Here is a 15493-nt window from a genome sequence, read left to right on the forward strand (position 1 = left end):
AGAAAGTAAAATGTAAGAAACAAATTATTAGAGAAATGACTCTACGTTTTTGAAAGTTAGTCTAAAAGATAATAAATGTAGGCAAGGGAGGGAGCTCCAAGGGCTGGAGTGTGTGCTTTGACAGTGGAACCCCAGGTTTAACCCCTGGCATCTCATGGTCTGCCAACCATCACCAGGAGCAACCTCCGAGCACCTTAGGATGTTATCGCAAAACAAACAAAAAACATATAATAAAGTTTAATTCCTGAGACAGGAGAACCTAGAATTTAGCAATGTTCCCATATAGAGCACTGGCACAAAATTAGATACTTATTATAGAAACATGTTTATCTTTGAGAAAATTTTGGAAATAAGACCAATGAAAATCAGCAAAATTACTATTCTTCTGATTCAAGTTTTCTCATTCCATAGTCTTTTATTTTTGTCAAGGGCAATTACTAGGGAATCAACTAAGCTAGACTTAGTATTTGAATTTTCTTTTGACACTATCTTTGGAGGTTGAGAATAATCATACTTCTATTGCTTTTTATATATTGTTGCCATTATTGAACTCTTTTTGGCTTCTGTGCCTCATTTAGCAATGCTTGGGAGCTTTTCCTGGTTTGGTGCTTTGGGTTACACCCAGTGGTGTTTAGAAGACAGCCATGTAATGCCAGGGTTCCAAAATGGGGCTCTCCACATGCAAAAAATGCAGTCTAGTCCTCTAGCCTGGCCCCATCATTGTTTAAAAAATTAAAAATACTCTTTTTAATTTAAAAACAGAGCGAGGCACTCTAGTTACTTTCAAAAGCCCATGTTGTTTTTGAGCTTATATTTTAGAGAGGACAGACAATAAATGAAAGAAATAATGCCAAATAAAGAAATCCTCAGCTTGCTATGGTAAGAGCTGTGCATAAAAGGAAAGCAGACTGAGTAGCTGGGACAGCTAAGCAGGGAAGATAATCAGGCTGAACATCTGAGATAATGAGAGTTGGGGAGTTAGCCCAGGCATGAGATGGAAGGTTCTAGGCTGACTCACAATCTGAAACACAGACCTGGCTGTTAATAATAACATGTCTGGTGAGTTCAGGAACACCTTGGAGCCATTATAACTGGAAGTATAGAAGTCAGAGAGCAGAAGAATGGGAAAATTCTCAGAGGTTCGTACCATCATTGTGAAGATTTGAGTTCTTATTGAGCAAAGACCAAAGAGGAATATGTTGAAGAATTGGAAGCAGAAGAGTGACCTAGTAAGATGTATTCTGACATTATCTCTCTAACCTCTGAAGTGCCAGTAGACAATGATGGGAGAAAGAACCAAGAACCCTTAGGAGGAAATCTCTTTTATCTAGGGAAGAGAGTATGTTGCCTCAGCCTGGAGGGTAGCTACAAGTGGAGGTGATAAGAAATAGTCACTGTCACTGTCCTCCCATTGTTCATTGATCTTGCTTGAGCGGGCCCATTAACGTCTCCATTGTCACACTAGTAACTGTGTTTGGCACATCGAATACATCACAGGTAGCTTGCCAGACTTTGCTGTGCAGGCGAGATACTCTCAGTAGCTTGCCGGGCTCTCCGTGAGGGCCAGAGGAATGGAACCCCAGCCAGCCGGGTTGACCACGTGCAAGGCAAACGCCCTGCCTGCTGTGCTATTGCTCCAGCCCAAGTAATTCTATATATTTTAAAGAACAGTCAATAGAAATCAAAGATGGAATAGATGATAGATGTGAGGGTGAAGAAGGAATAAATAAATGGATTCAAAGTTTTCAGCAGTTCAAAGAATGAATTTGCTATCACTCATCTGACAATTGTTTCATCTCATTATTCCTTATCCCCTTCATCTTATTCTCATCCTTTCTTGATATTCCTGACACTCTGACACTTCTTGTCTCATAGTCTTAGAAAATAAAATCTGCTTAATCTTATACTCCTTTTCTCACAGATATAATACATATAAATTTCATCATCCTAGGTAAATGCAATTTATAGCAATGATTTGGCATCACTGCAGACACTGTCAATATCATGCTTTAGTCTGTAAATTCCAAAGGTAAATATCTGATATATATATGTAAATGAATAAAGCAGCATGTTAAAAATGTAATGTTGCTACTTTCAACAACATGAATGAACCCCAAAGACATTATGCTAAATGAGTTAAGACAAATACCATATGGTTTCACTCATATGTAGATTTAAAAAGATAATTAAAATAAAAACAAACTGTTAGATTATGACAACAGAATAGTGGGAGGGCAGGAAGAACTATTAGTAGTGCTGAAAAGGGGAAATGATATCTAGATCTCTGGCCATGGACATAGTGTGGTATGTACTTTTGTCAAAATGTGGATCTACATACCTAAAACCGTAGTGCTGGAAATCAGTGATGTGGCCATAAAAATAATAGAACATAACTATAATTTCAAGTGACCAGTTTCAATGTATGCCATCTTTATGTAAAAATTCTAATTTGCTTGCTAGTACTTAAGCCTCACCATCACACCTCATATGTGACAGTATCAGGCACATATTGATACTCAGATATCAACCGGGAGGTGGTTGATATTCAGATATATTTGCAGGTTGCTGAAATGGTGTAAATTAAGGCCTTCTAGTAATGCCTTGATAATGCTTGAAAATGCCTTATAAAGCTCTCTGAGATCTCGGTCAGGGAAGGATAAAGCACTTATCAGAAAGAAACACAAATACAAATAACCAACACCAATAATTCATTTAGAAATGATTTCTGTCTTTGCTTTACCTTGTTATGGTCAACATTAAGTAGCATCAGGCGGAGATTCTGAGGGCTGGTGCCGGTGAAGTAAACTTCATAAGATTTGTTCAGAGCCACGATGCTATGGAACAGGGACAGCCTCCTCTGACATGTGTATCCAGCGCACCAGCCATGATCCTGTGGGCCTAAGTCCACAGACAAAGAGAGTTCATGACTCACATTCTAAGTATCATGAGGTCAGTGTCTGAAGAGTAATAAGCTTCATTCAGCCTTTGTATCCGTTATCCATTCATCCAGTGATCTGAACGATTGCTCAAACTTTGACTTGAAAATGCAGACAGGGAACCAAATTATCCCTCTTACCCTGATGTTCACACTGGCTAAAGTAACATGGATAGGTTAAATGTGTTAAAAATATGGACTGGAAGAATACTGAAGAACACCTATCTCTACTTCAGTCATCACACTTAAGACCAGCCACGAGGTAAAGAAAATGTTCCATCCATTTATCTATCAAATCTGAGTTTGGGTGGAGAATCAGTTGTTTCAGCCTCTGCTGAGAAATATGTGTAACAGTTCACTTGTTAAGCATAGAGGCAGCTGGAAAATCTGTATATTTAAAGTATTGATTCATTAGGGGCTGGAGTGATAGCACAGCGGGTAGGGCGTTTGCCTTGCATGTGGCTGACCCAGGTTCAATTCCCAGCATCCCATATGGTCCCTCAACACAGCCAGGAGTAATTCCTGAGTGCATGAACCAGGAGTAACCCCTGTGCATTGCCGGGCGGGACGCAAAAAGCAAAAAAAAAAGTATTGATTCATTAATTATTTTTATTTCAATATTTCCTTAGGTGATTTATAAATTAACTGTTTCTTTTTACTTAATATTTAGTGAATATATTAATGCCTAATAATTATTTTAATAGTCTTATTTGAGTCCCATTGGCATTTTAAGAAAGTTTTGCTGTCTGTGATTATAAGCACTATTGGTGTGTCAACATCATTAATGGATGGAGAACTCGCATACCATTAAGCCCTTTAGAGAGCTGAATAATAGTGGATGCTTAAGCACAGAGGGGTAAGTAACTCCAAAGTGTGAGAATTTGTCTCCTAACAACAACCCCCAAGGATGGATTTACTCTCTAGGTAAAATAGTTTAGGTCTCAACAGATGACTGGTTAAAGAAACTTTGGTACATCTACACAATGGAGTACTATGTAGCCGTTAGAAAAGATGATGTCATGAAATTTACATATAAGTGGTACTACATGGAAAGTATCATGCTACGTGAAATGAATCAGAAAGAGAGGGACAGACATAGAAAGATTGCATTCATCTGTGGAATATAAAGTAACAAAATAGGAGACTAACACCCAAGAATAGTCGAGATAAGTACCAGGAGGTTCACTCCATGGCTTGAAGGCCAGCCTCACATGCTAGGGGAAAAGGAAGCTCAAATAGAGAAGGGATCACCAAGTAAAGGGTGTTGGGAGTATCCTCCCAGGTGGGAGATGAATGCTGAAAGTAGACTACAGACCGAACATGATTGCCACTTGATGCTTCTTTTGCAAACCACAGTACCCAAAAGGAGAGAGAACAAGAGGGAATGCCCTTCCACAGAGGCCGGGTGGGATGAGGGGGAGTGAGGTTTGTAGGGATACTCAGACTGGGATCATTGGTGGTGGAGAATGGGCACTGGTGTAGGGATGGGTACTCCCGCCTATATCATTGTATAACTGAAACCCGAGCACAAAAATTTGTAAGTCTACAACTGTACCTCATGGTATTTCACTAATAATAATTAAAAAATATTTTTAAATGAAGTAATAAAGTCTCATTTTCAATATAAGTAAGACCGAGTGTTAAGATTTAAAAAAGAAACTTAAGTGCTGTCCAGCGAGTTTTCTTATGGACACCACCTCTTCCACTCCTTCATGTTGTAAAGTGCTTTGTTCCAAACTTTAGCGATTCTTCTACTTCCATAAGCTTTGTCACGCTACTACCATTTACTTCTTACTTTTCTTGTATATCAATTTAGTTTTAAGATTTGAAACCTATTTTTAAAAAGATTAGGCCACTATTGTGGAGAACTTATACTGCAGAAAAGGAAAATGCAAACAATAATCTTTCTTCAACATATAAAACAAGAGAGCTGTTTGCAAACATATCTATTATTCCCTGACGATTCTAAAATGCCCCAGTGTCTGTGCTTCATGAGATCTGAGAGATAACTTTTGAAATTAAAGTTACTCTAGGTCACATAAACTAGGCAGATGGCAAGATGAGCAGGAGAAGGAGAAGTCGGGGTCGGGGGGTGTGGAGGTATGTTACTAACAGTGATGTAACCTTGAGACAGAACCAATTTAGTTCTTTCTGTTCTTGTTAGCACCTCAAAAGAAGGTCTTGCAGTCTGTTGTATATTTTGGGAGTCCTAGAATATTTTAGCATATACAGTGATATTCTGAAGCACAGAAATCTTTCTCATGGGATTATATTCCCCTTTGCATTTGAAAGACTTTTATCTTAATTGGGGACTGTTTTGGAGCCTCAGTCTGTGTGTGAGTGAGTGATCACTGGAGGACCACAGGTAAGCATGTGTGATGTCACAACGAAAGCTCATGGCCCTTGACTAACACCACAATCAGGTCCGGACAAACTGTACAGTGCTCAAAGTGCTTGCTTTGCATGCAGTTGACCTGAGTTCAACCGCCTTCACCTCATATGGTTCCCTGAGGTGTGACTCAAAAACAAACAAAAAATGGCAATCATGAAGATCAAGTGTGCAAAGCTTGGTGAGTCCTCAAACCAGAGTCCTCAAAGTGTGTGAATACCACACTTAAAAGAGAGTGCTCCCTGATGAGCACATATATGCAAGTAGCGTCACTAAAAGTGGGTGACTCTGGTGGGCACCAAGGTGGAGTGTGCAACCTTCACTACCAAAACAACAAAGGACAGGGAAGAAGAAAAAAAAACAGAAAAATGTTTGAGTGAAAATACTGGGTTTTGTTAAAAGGTGAAAGTTCCCACAAGTTGATGAAAATTAAAAAGTAGGCTGAGAGTATCTGTCCTTCAGCTTTCAAAGATTTTTGTAAGGAAAATTGTCGTTATTTGGGACACTGAAGTCTTGAAAATATTTATGGAATCTTGACAATACAGATCTGGAGATCACTCAGGGAATTGTCTTTGTTCCCTTCTAACTGTCAGTTTGAAATAACTGTCCTGGTTCTCAAACATGGTCCAGTGGAACTTTGCTGATAAGCCCGATATTTCATCTGTAAGATAGATATATCTTACAGATGTAAATAAAAGAATTCCTGTTGTTTGATATTTTACATGATATACTAGTGATGAGAGGCCTCTATGCATAGAATACATAGCAAGTGCTTTGGGTAACCCTCACTTTACATTGAGTACCTACCATTAATGAGATCAACATAACCATTGCTCACTATAGCCACTGGAGAAAGTCTTCGAGTTTCTGTGTCAGAATCCAGGCTTTCAATAACCATCATTGCATATTCCATCCCAAAGCATCTATGGCTCTGCCATTCTGGAATGTATTTACAGCTTGAATCCCTAATAATCCCTAAAAACACAAGCACATGTTAGCAATACAAGGGAACTTTTTATAAAAGCCTCTACATTCAATCCTCTACATTGACCTGTATTAAGTATGTCAGTTGAATATGAAGCAAGTACAAATGCTGGTGAAATACATCTGTTATTAAAAAAGACATGGAATTTTGTTCTTCGGGAATAAGTTGAGATTCAACAAACCTTTATAGGGTGCTTTCTCAGTGATGGGGATTCTACTTCCATTTGGGGATGTGAGCATCACATTAGGAATTCTGTAGTCTCCAATTCCCAACTGGCTATTTCCATTCCATTCATATTCTGCTTGAGGTATCACTGAGCCAGAATTCCCCAGGAAGGACCCATCCATATCTCTAAGCAAAGATTTCCTTTTGGCATCACAAACCATGTCTACACAATCAGATGGATTCACCTTACTAGGTGGGAGAGAGAAATGTATGAATACGTTATTTAGTATTCCTCCTTCATTTCTGGAGAGCATCTGAGTACACTGAAGTACTTGATGAGAAGGTATCAACATTTTTTGATTGATTGAATCTGGTTTCAGAAAGAATTCAAAGAGGGACCAAGTGCCTATGTAATTAGCATTGTAATGAGGCATGTTTTTCCATTGTGTTGATTTGGTCTATTATGAATTCATTAACATTTCAAAAGGACAAGTTATACCTGTGGGATATAAAATTAGAATTCCATTTTCTAACCCATATTTTATTGAATAAGAGATTTTATAGTTGTGCATTACTCACAAAATATTAACATGCCTCACAGCAGGTAAACAGTTAATCTGCTGTGCTAGACATATAAAATCCCTGTGTTCAAAGAAAACTATGTATTTTTTCCCTGCCTTCTCTTTTTTTTTTCATAGACCTCAAATCACTGAAGTATCTTTTGCACTCTACAAAATGATCTAAATACGTAATACATTTTCAGTCCTTTTCATTTTCCTCTATCAGACGCTAGGGCTCATTGACAAATTGTTGATTAGTATATATTTTTGTAGACTTCTGGCTATATACATATAAACAGATATTTTATGACATCCCCCTCTGCGATATTATGATTTTTATGCTACACATTTTAGTAACCTTTCTGTAGCTATACACACTGTAAGAGATAAAATATTTAAATTCCCCATATGTTTCAATTATAGATGGCTTTCTGCCTACATTTTGTGCTACCCAGAAAGCCGATTGCCAACTGTTCATAATAATCAAATAGCTGCTTAACTTGCACTGTAGTATACATTATATAGTACCTAGAGTATATGGTATAATTATAGTGCATTATTATATATTTAACATTGGTAAATATAATTTATTTCAGATTTATAGCAACAAAATAATGGGGGAAAGCACAGCTGTGTTAGAATTTTGACATGGCTCCCCCTTTTTGCCATGAGACACAGAGATATAAATGAAGACTTTCTATAGCATGCTAATTTGGACAGTGATTCAAAGAAAGTTTTCTGTAGCTCATACATTCTTTGCATGTACATAGTCTGAGTGCTCTTAAATTAGGGGTTAAGACTCAATTTACATCCTGTGGCAAAGAAATCAAGCCTGAAATGGGGACTCCTGTTTATGTGGATTATTAAAAGTGAGGTAAAGAAACAAGATGAGGAGGGTTTGTAGACTGGCCTCAGTCTTATTCCATGGAAACTTCCAGATCATAAACTGAATCCAGGGTTGTTTCTACCTTGACACCTTTAAATCTACAGTAAAGTTAGTCACTTTCTATGGACTTCAAAGGAAGTGGCAAAAGGGAGGATTTCACTTCCCATTAGTGATTTCTTACTAGCTAAATGGCTTTTTCTGGAAAAGCTGGCAGACGTAGGTTTTCATTATAATTAGAGCATTTGGGGACTGGGTGAACTTGCCTAGTACAAAGGATCTGGGAAGCTGCCAACGGCTCCCACCAGCAGCACAGAATTCAAATACATATTTATAAATATACTATTTTCTTTATAATCTACAGATTAAAATCATGTACTACATCTGAAAGATTCAATGATTACTAAACAAGGCTAATAATTCCATGTAAGGAAAGACACCACTGGGACTCAAATTACTGCCATTCAACATTTGTCTGATGAGATGACATGAGTTGGCACTGAATCACTATCAGGTGAAGCCGAACTATATTCTTCAGAGATGGCTATCTACTTAGAAAGTGTTCTTTCTTGACACCTCCTTTTTTTTCTTTTTGGGTCACACCCAGAGATGCACAGGGATTACTCCTGGTTCTGCACTCAGGAATTACTCCTGGTAGTGCTTGGGGTACCATGCTGGGATTCGAACCTGGGTCAGCTGTTTGCAAGACAAACATCCTACCCACTGTGCTATTGTTCCAGCCCCTTGACACCTCCTTATGCTGAAAATGGGGAAGGATTTTGAGTAGAAAATTCCATTTCTCCCATATCATCTTATAGCTAAATTCCTGACCTACACCTCTTTTTCTTCTTCTTCTTCTTTTTTTTTTTTTGGCTTAGGCCCACACCCAGTGGTACTCAGGGGCTCTACCCAGCTTGGTGATTGGGAGTCATTCCTGGCATTTCATGGGGGACCACGCCATGCAGCTAATGGAATCCAGACCTCCTGCATGTAAAGAACATGCTCCAGCCCACTGAGTCATCTCTTTAGTTCTAGCCTGGACCTTCTAAGGAGTATCTCTAGCACTTATTCTATGTTCAATAGCAGCTGTACAATTTAATTCCTTAACCTATAGATTTTTGGGGTGGATATTCCCTGGGATGCAAGAGGTCTGTAAGGTTCTAAAGTAGTCCCAGTGGTTAGTTGCCTCTCAGCAGTGACTATGAGCACTTAAGGTGCCAAGGATGAAGCCCAGCACATTACCAGGCATGCATTCAAGTCCTTTGAGCTATCTCTGCCCCCTATCCAGATTTTTGTATAGATTAGTCTAATGTATAACTTTAAGAACTAGAATCTATGTGCTTCAACTTGTAGACACATTCAGACACTGACTTTTGTGATTTGAGAAATCATCCTGTCTTTTTCTATGTCACAGTGATTACAGTGACTGATACTTATGTTCCAAGTCTATGTCATGGGAGCAGATCCTAAGATATTTGGAAAGCAACTAGTAACCAAAGAGAGAAGAACAGGGGAAGAAATGATAAAGATGTTTCTATTTCCTAATGACTGTGAATGGGTAAATATTAATGGACAATGCATTTCTAATCCCAGCTTTTTCATGTCTAATGAGGGTGTTAATTATGATGAATGACAATACGAGAAAACAAACATTTTACAGACTAGTTTCCTCAATTTGACTTAAAACACAAATATACTAGATCATAATTTTCATAATGCTGATCAAAATATTATAGAAGCCAACAGTTGCTTTAGAGAGAGCAGCTTTCTCAGATTTATAACAGGGAATAAAACAATGAAAAACTATGATAACATGAAAGAAAAAATACCGATATTTTCACATAGTTTACCTTATATCAGGCCTATGTATAAATATTTTTGATTGTTCAGTAGTATCAATGAGTTGTATGTTCTTGACATGGATTGGATGCTGTAAATCTTCATTTAGAGGATTGGTAATAAATACCACATTAGTTTCACCCGAACAAACATTCTTAAACCCAACAAAGGTTGAACCTTAGAAAAAAAATAATTAAAAGCAATTATTTTCTATAGAAAAATCAGTTTCATTTTGTAGACATTCCTTCAGACCCATCATCTCAACATTGCTTTGAATGTGGAACTCTGTTCTTTGTGACAGAAATGTTCATAATTCACATTTTTTCAAAACTTTATTACTTTAAATGTCTAACTACAGCTAGGATATATAGATATGATTTCCCTCCTTCCCCCACTTTTATTGAGGTACCATGATTGACAATGAATGTACTATTAATGACAGAATTCCAGGCAAACTTCATCCCAACATCAGACCTACATCCCTCCATCAAGGACCAAGGATTCCTCTCACCTCCCCGTTCCCCACCGGGTAAGATTAATTCTATAGATTAATGCCCAGATTTTGTTGCATTTGGCCATTTATTGGTTCCATCCTATGTTTCTTTATATCTTTCTTAAGACAGAGATCATTCTGCAGCAAATTATTTTTCAAAAAAGTAGTTTGTAGGTCTTCAATATATTTTATCTATAAGGTTCAATTTCATAAGCATATTATATTTCTTTGTTATTTATATTTATAACATTCCTGAGCATATTTTTATTTCAAACAATGATCACTTATGAAATACATTAAATAATTCTCACCATTGATTACTTGTACTAAAAAATATTTGCTTTGTGTTTTTTTGACTTACAAAAAGCCTAAAATGTCAACTTAATTGCCTTATTTAATGAGCCACTCTTCATTTATTTCTTGTTTTTGTTTTGTTTTCGAACTACACCTGGTAGGACTCAGAGCTTACTCCTGACCCTGTGCTTAGGAATCACATATGATGGTGCCTGGGAGAAACATGCAGTACTGGAGAATCAAACTGGGGTCAGCTGCCAGCAAAGCAAGTGTCTTACCTCCTGTACTAACCCTCTAGTCCTGTCTGCTGTTTTTAAAGTTGCACTTGGGGCCACCAGTTTGATACATGGTGTAGCTGCAGTGGCCATGAAGTGCTTGGGTCTAACTCAGGGTCTCACATATGTAAGGCATGTGCTGTGACACTGGAGCCATATATTTGTCCAGAACTATTATCTCTTTATTTTTTTTAAATTTTATTTTCATACAGTTGTTCACAATAATTGAGTGTATTCAATATTTCAACACCAATCCCACCACCATTATTTCGAAGTTTCCCACCACCATTCAAATCTTTAAGGAGATCAAAGTTAAAGTTTTCATGAAAGGTTGACTTATTAAACTGAAATAGAAAAATGGCATAAAGTCTTTTAAAGGAAAAATGAAAACAACTGGTCTACTCACACATTATATACTCACTTAACATTTTAAAGAAGGCAGCCTGGTTCAAGGAAAAAGCAGTGAGTTTCAAGCCAAGCTTTACATCTAGTTCAAGCTCTGCCAATAGTTTTGGAAATTTGGCAAGATAGTTACATAAAAAGGAATACTACTATGTGATCCAAATTATATCAGAGAGACTTTGTAGTTTATAGAACCTAATGCATATGGAGCACTACAGTGTTTTCCCCTTGTTTGAAAAAGGAAACTTTAATGTCAATTCTTTAATATACATGAACTTCTCCAAGGAGCATCTTTGAAATTGACTTTGATGTCTGATTTCTTTATTTGTCATGAGCACAGGTTAGTTGAAGAACTTCTTTTGAGTTGTTTTTTTTTTCTTTTGGGGGGGATGGGAAGGGGGTTACCTAGCAGTGCTCAGATCATTTTACTCCTGGCTCTCTGATCAAGCTTCCTGCTGTAGTATTGATCTGGCCCCTAAACAATGTTTTCACTAGCAGTGAAACCAACAATGAAAACAACAGTAATAGGTAGAGCAGTATACTATTTGTTGAACCATGTTGAGCGGTTTTGTCAAAGACTATTGGAACTTACCTGAGATGTCCAAAAGGCCACTGATGGCATTATAGCTCATAATCCCAGCATGGGGTTTCCGGGGTGCCATGTTATGAGCAGAAGCAAAGGTAGGCCAGCAAATCCCACTTCTCCCACCTTTTAGAAGAGAGTTAATTAAGTTTGAATATGAACTCAGATACATCAGAATTCAAAGTTTAATTTTTTTTTTTTACCTGATGGAGGTCTAGAACTTCTGTGGGCAGCTGAGAGTTCGATATTTGGATCATCATTAGTTAGGACATCAGAGCAATTAAATTCAGGACTACTCCCAACAATTAATGAGTTCTATTAAAAAATCCAAACAATATACATTTAATAATATCTTCTCTTACAAGAGAAGTGATATATAATACTGAATTTCGTGGAAGCGAAAATACAGCCAATGAGTTTGGGAAGCAAATCATTCATAAAACCAAGATAAAAAAGATTTTATTTATGCCCTGAGTAGATTGATAGTTAAAATGAGGGGGGGAGATATTTAAATAATGATAATGTTTTTGCTCACATGAAGCTTATGCTTCTATGACAGAAATATGTCCTGGAACTAATATGAATAAGAATGAGAAAATGAAGATGCCCCCTCTGTGGGATCTGGAAGCACTTCAAACAAAGACTCAAACACGAGGTGACAAGACTGGCAGGTGACAAGCAAGAAGTGGGGGGAGGAGACTTAGAGGAAAGAGAGCGTTGCTCAATTTCTGGGTTTGCTTGGAATTATCATCAATGTTACAAAGAAGCAACAATCACATGTTAAATCAGCATAAACTTCTGAGGCTCAGATAGTGCATGACTTTATCCTCAGCATGCAGACTAGCAAGCTTTCATCGTTTCCCTTCCCTCACTCTCTTGTTGCTCCTGCCGTGCTTTGGTGCTCACACACTTGGCTGCATTGCGCTTGAGAGCAGCGCTGGGAACCACACTGGCAGAGCTGGGTACTGCACTAGGTAATGTATGTGTATGTGTGGTGTGTGGTGTGTGGGGTGTGGGGTGTGTGTGTGTGTGTGTGTGTGTGTGTGTGTGTGTTTGTGTGTGTGTTGTGGGGGTCGGGGGTGTGGAATGGGACGATTCTGGGGATTGCACTCATGACCTCTTACATACGAGGCAGGAGCATTAACAATAAACCATCTCCAGTGTCCCAGAAATCTTATGTCAAAGAAACCATTTTTTGTGGGTTTGATACTAACAGAAAGACATTTGTATGTGTGAAAAGAAAATTTCAGAATGGCAAAAGTTATATTTTAAACAAAAGTAAAACTGACATAGAGAGCTTCCTGGCAGAACTTATGGCAAACAAGTTCTTTGAACTTATCAAGTGTAAAAGTTATAACACATTCCTTAGATTGCATTCTCCTTGGGTCTGTATTCATTTTTTACCTTAATTTGCACTGTTTTACTGGAAATTTCATGAGATACAGCAGCTGGCATATATACCATTGAAGAAATGGCCATTCCATTGTTAACCAGGGTCACATTGTAGATATGCACAGTCTCTGTGGTCTGTAATAAACTTCAGAGGTTACATTTTACAAAATACCATAATAAAATAAAGTAGCCACCTCCTTGGATCACTTTTACCTGGAAATAAATCCCATAATCCCAGCATGTCCAGATGGTAAAGTCCTGTATCAGGGAGCACCCAGGAAGGCCATCCTGGTTCATATAAATGCCGTATAATCCTCCATGGGCTTCATTGTCAAACCACTGTTCCATGGGATTAGATGGACCTTGGAAGAAAATATTAGCAAAGAATTAGCAATAATCTTCTAAAAAATTTGTTTGTTTTGGGGCTATATTTGTCAATGCTCAGGGGTTGTTACTTCTGGCTCTGCATTCAGGAATTACTCCTGATGGTGCTCAGGGGGGCATCTCGAACACCAGGGATCAAATCAGGGTTGGCTGTGTGAAAGGCATCTGTACTCCCATTTCAGGTTCAGTGTCCTTTATCACAGAAGGACTCTCTGAAGACACCATCCAATGTGCCACTCCAGTTCCTCCACCTGGAAACTTAAGTCTTCACTTGCTATTTTACTAACTCTCCTATTGGAAGGGAAGCTTGAGAGCTTCATCTAGTTATTCTTCAGCACATGTCTATAAGTTGGAGGTTAATGTAAAGATAGTATCTCTATCAACTGACTCCATAAATGAAGGTTATGCTCCTTGTTAATAGGCAGGACAATTGAAATAGCTTTTATGAATGTTTGTTTTATCTGAACAATCTATTCATCTAAAGTAGAAGCATAAAATAATGGTATATCCCTAGAGACATGTATTTCTGTGCTTAGAATTATCACTTTTGGGGAAATGGTGGTGGATTTTGATACTATAAAAATAAGAAATTATAATTTTATTAGATTGTCTGGGTCATAAACATGGAAAATATTTATTTTTTTATAGACCCACCAATATCTTGATATGATATAACAATTTGAGTTTTCTCAGTCCCCAGAAGAAGATACATAACAAGTGGACTAAAAAAAATGCCATATTTATTTCTAATACATGTTGACAAGTTATTTACTTATTTTTTGGTACTGTATGTCAAAGGACTTACTTAAGCAAGGTTCACCATCAATGCGATAACCAACCCTTCCAAATCCAGCTACGATGTTATTTTGTAAGACTGTATTTGTCCCTCTATTTATCTAGTACAAAATAAAGAAAAAATGCTTTAGATTAGTTTCATATATAGTCAACAATAGTATATAATGCAATGTACATAGGAAAAATTATGAGGATACACTTTTCAGGAGGAACAATTTAAACTAGTATTACACATGAAGTAATTTAAACCTCATTTAAACTAGTATTACACATGAAGTATTGAAGTCACTGTAACTTCTCAGTGTTAAATCATCAATACATTCTATATTCTATGTACATAATATTAGAAAGACTGTTTTGTGTTCCAGTAACAAATTCCACCAGTTGAATATTTATAAGCCATAAACCAAATTCCAGCATCATAGCAAATTACAAGGATTTTGTCATTCTTTTTGATTTTATTGATTTCAAGTCAATGTATTTAGATAGACAAATAAGATGGTTACGATAAACTATAGATTTAATCTGAAGGCATTTAATATTCAAACTAAATTCTGTTATAATAGGAAAATTCATTTAGCATAAATGTTGGGTTATTACTAAACTATTTTTTAATGAACCACATCAAATGGTGTTTGGGAATGAAATAATTGAGAACAAAAGGTGTCATTTTATCTGTGCGATCAGCAAAACAGTAAAAAATCAATGGTAAAAGCATACAAAACACATTATTATTAAAGATTATGATAAAGATAGTCAAATAAAATTCTTAAAAGTAAAATACACATCTTTTGTTTCAAAATAAGTAGTGAACTTAAAATTTGGAATTAACGTTTAATTACATTCTAAAATCTGTAAATAGATACAAATAGAACAGCTGCTTCATTCATGTACACTAACTTCATATTTTTCTTACAACAATTATTAATAGTTGTACTAAGCACAATTCATTATTATGCCCTTTCAAAGAAAACTATTTTATTAGTTTCAGTCACATGACAGAAGAAGATAAAATAAAAATAAGAGAAAGCTATGTTCTCTTCCAGATCCTTTCTTTGTGCTTTCTATATTCTGTACTTTTCATTTTGGGTAGCATATCATTTCATGATATGTGGAAAT

General features: G+C 37.0%; 1 protein-coding gene across 1 annotated transcript in view; it reads right to left on the bottom strand.

Annotated features, from left to right (window-relative positions):
• Nucleotides 1–15493, bottom strand: part of PKHD1L1 (PKHD1 like 1) — a 189257-nt gene that overhangs the window by 19971 nt on the left and 153793 nt on the right. The window contains exons 63-71 of the mRNA XM_056110331.1: nucleotides 14385–14475; nucleotides 13409–13557; nucleotides 13208–13330; nucleotides 12007–12118; nucleotides 11813–11929; nucleotides 9768–9933; nucleotides 6491–6723; nucleotides 6132–6299; nucleotides 2741–2898 (exon numbers count right to left, since the gene is read on the bottom strand). Coding sequence (XP_055966306.1) covers nucleotides 2741–2898; nucleotides 6132–6299; nucleotides 6491–6723; nucleotides 9768–9933; nucleotides 11813–11929; nucleotides 12007–12118; nucleotides 13208–13330; nucleotides 13409–13557; nucleotides 14385–14475 — 1317 coding nt within the window. The remainder of the gene's footprint in view (nucleotides 1–2740; nucleotides 2899–6131; nucleotides 6300–6490; nucleotides 6724–9767; nucleotides 9934–11812; nucleotides 11930–12006; nucleotides 12119–13207; nucleotides 13331–13408; nucleotides 13558–14384; nucleotides 14476–15493) is intronic.

This window comes from Sorex fumeus, unplaced genomic scaffold (genome assembly GCF_029834395.1).
Source record: "Sorex fumeus unplaced genomic scaffold, SorFum_2.1 ptg000002l, whole genome shotgun sequence".
Lineage (NCBI taxonomy): Eukaryota > Metazoa > Chordata > Mammalia > Eulipotyphla > Soricidae > Sorex > Sorex fumeus.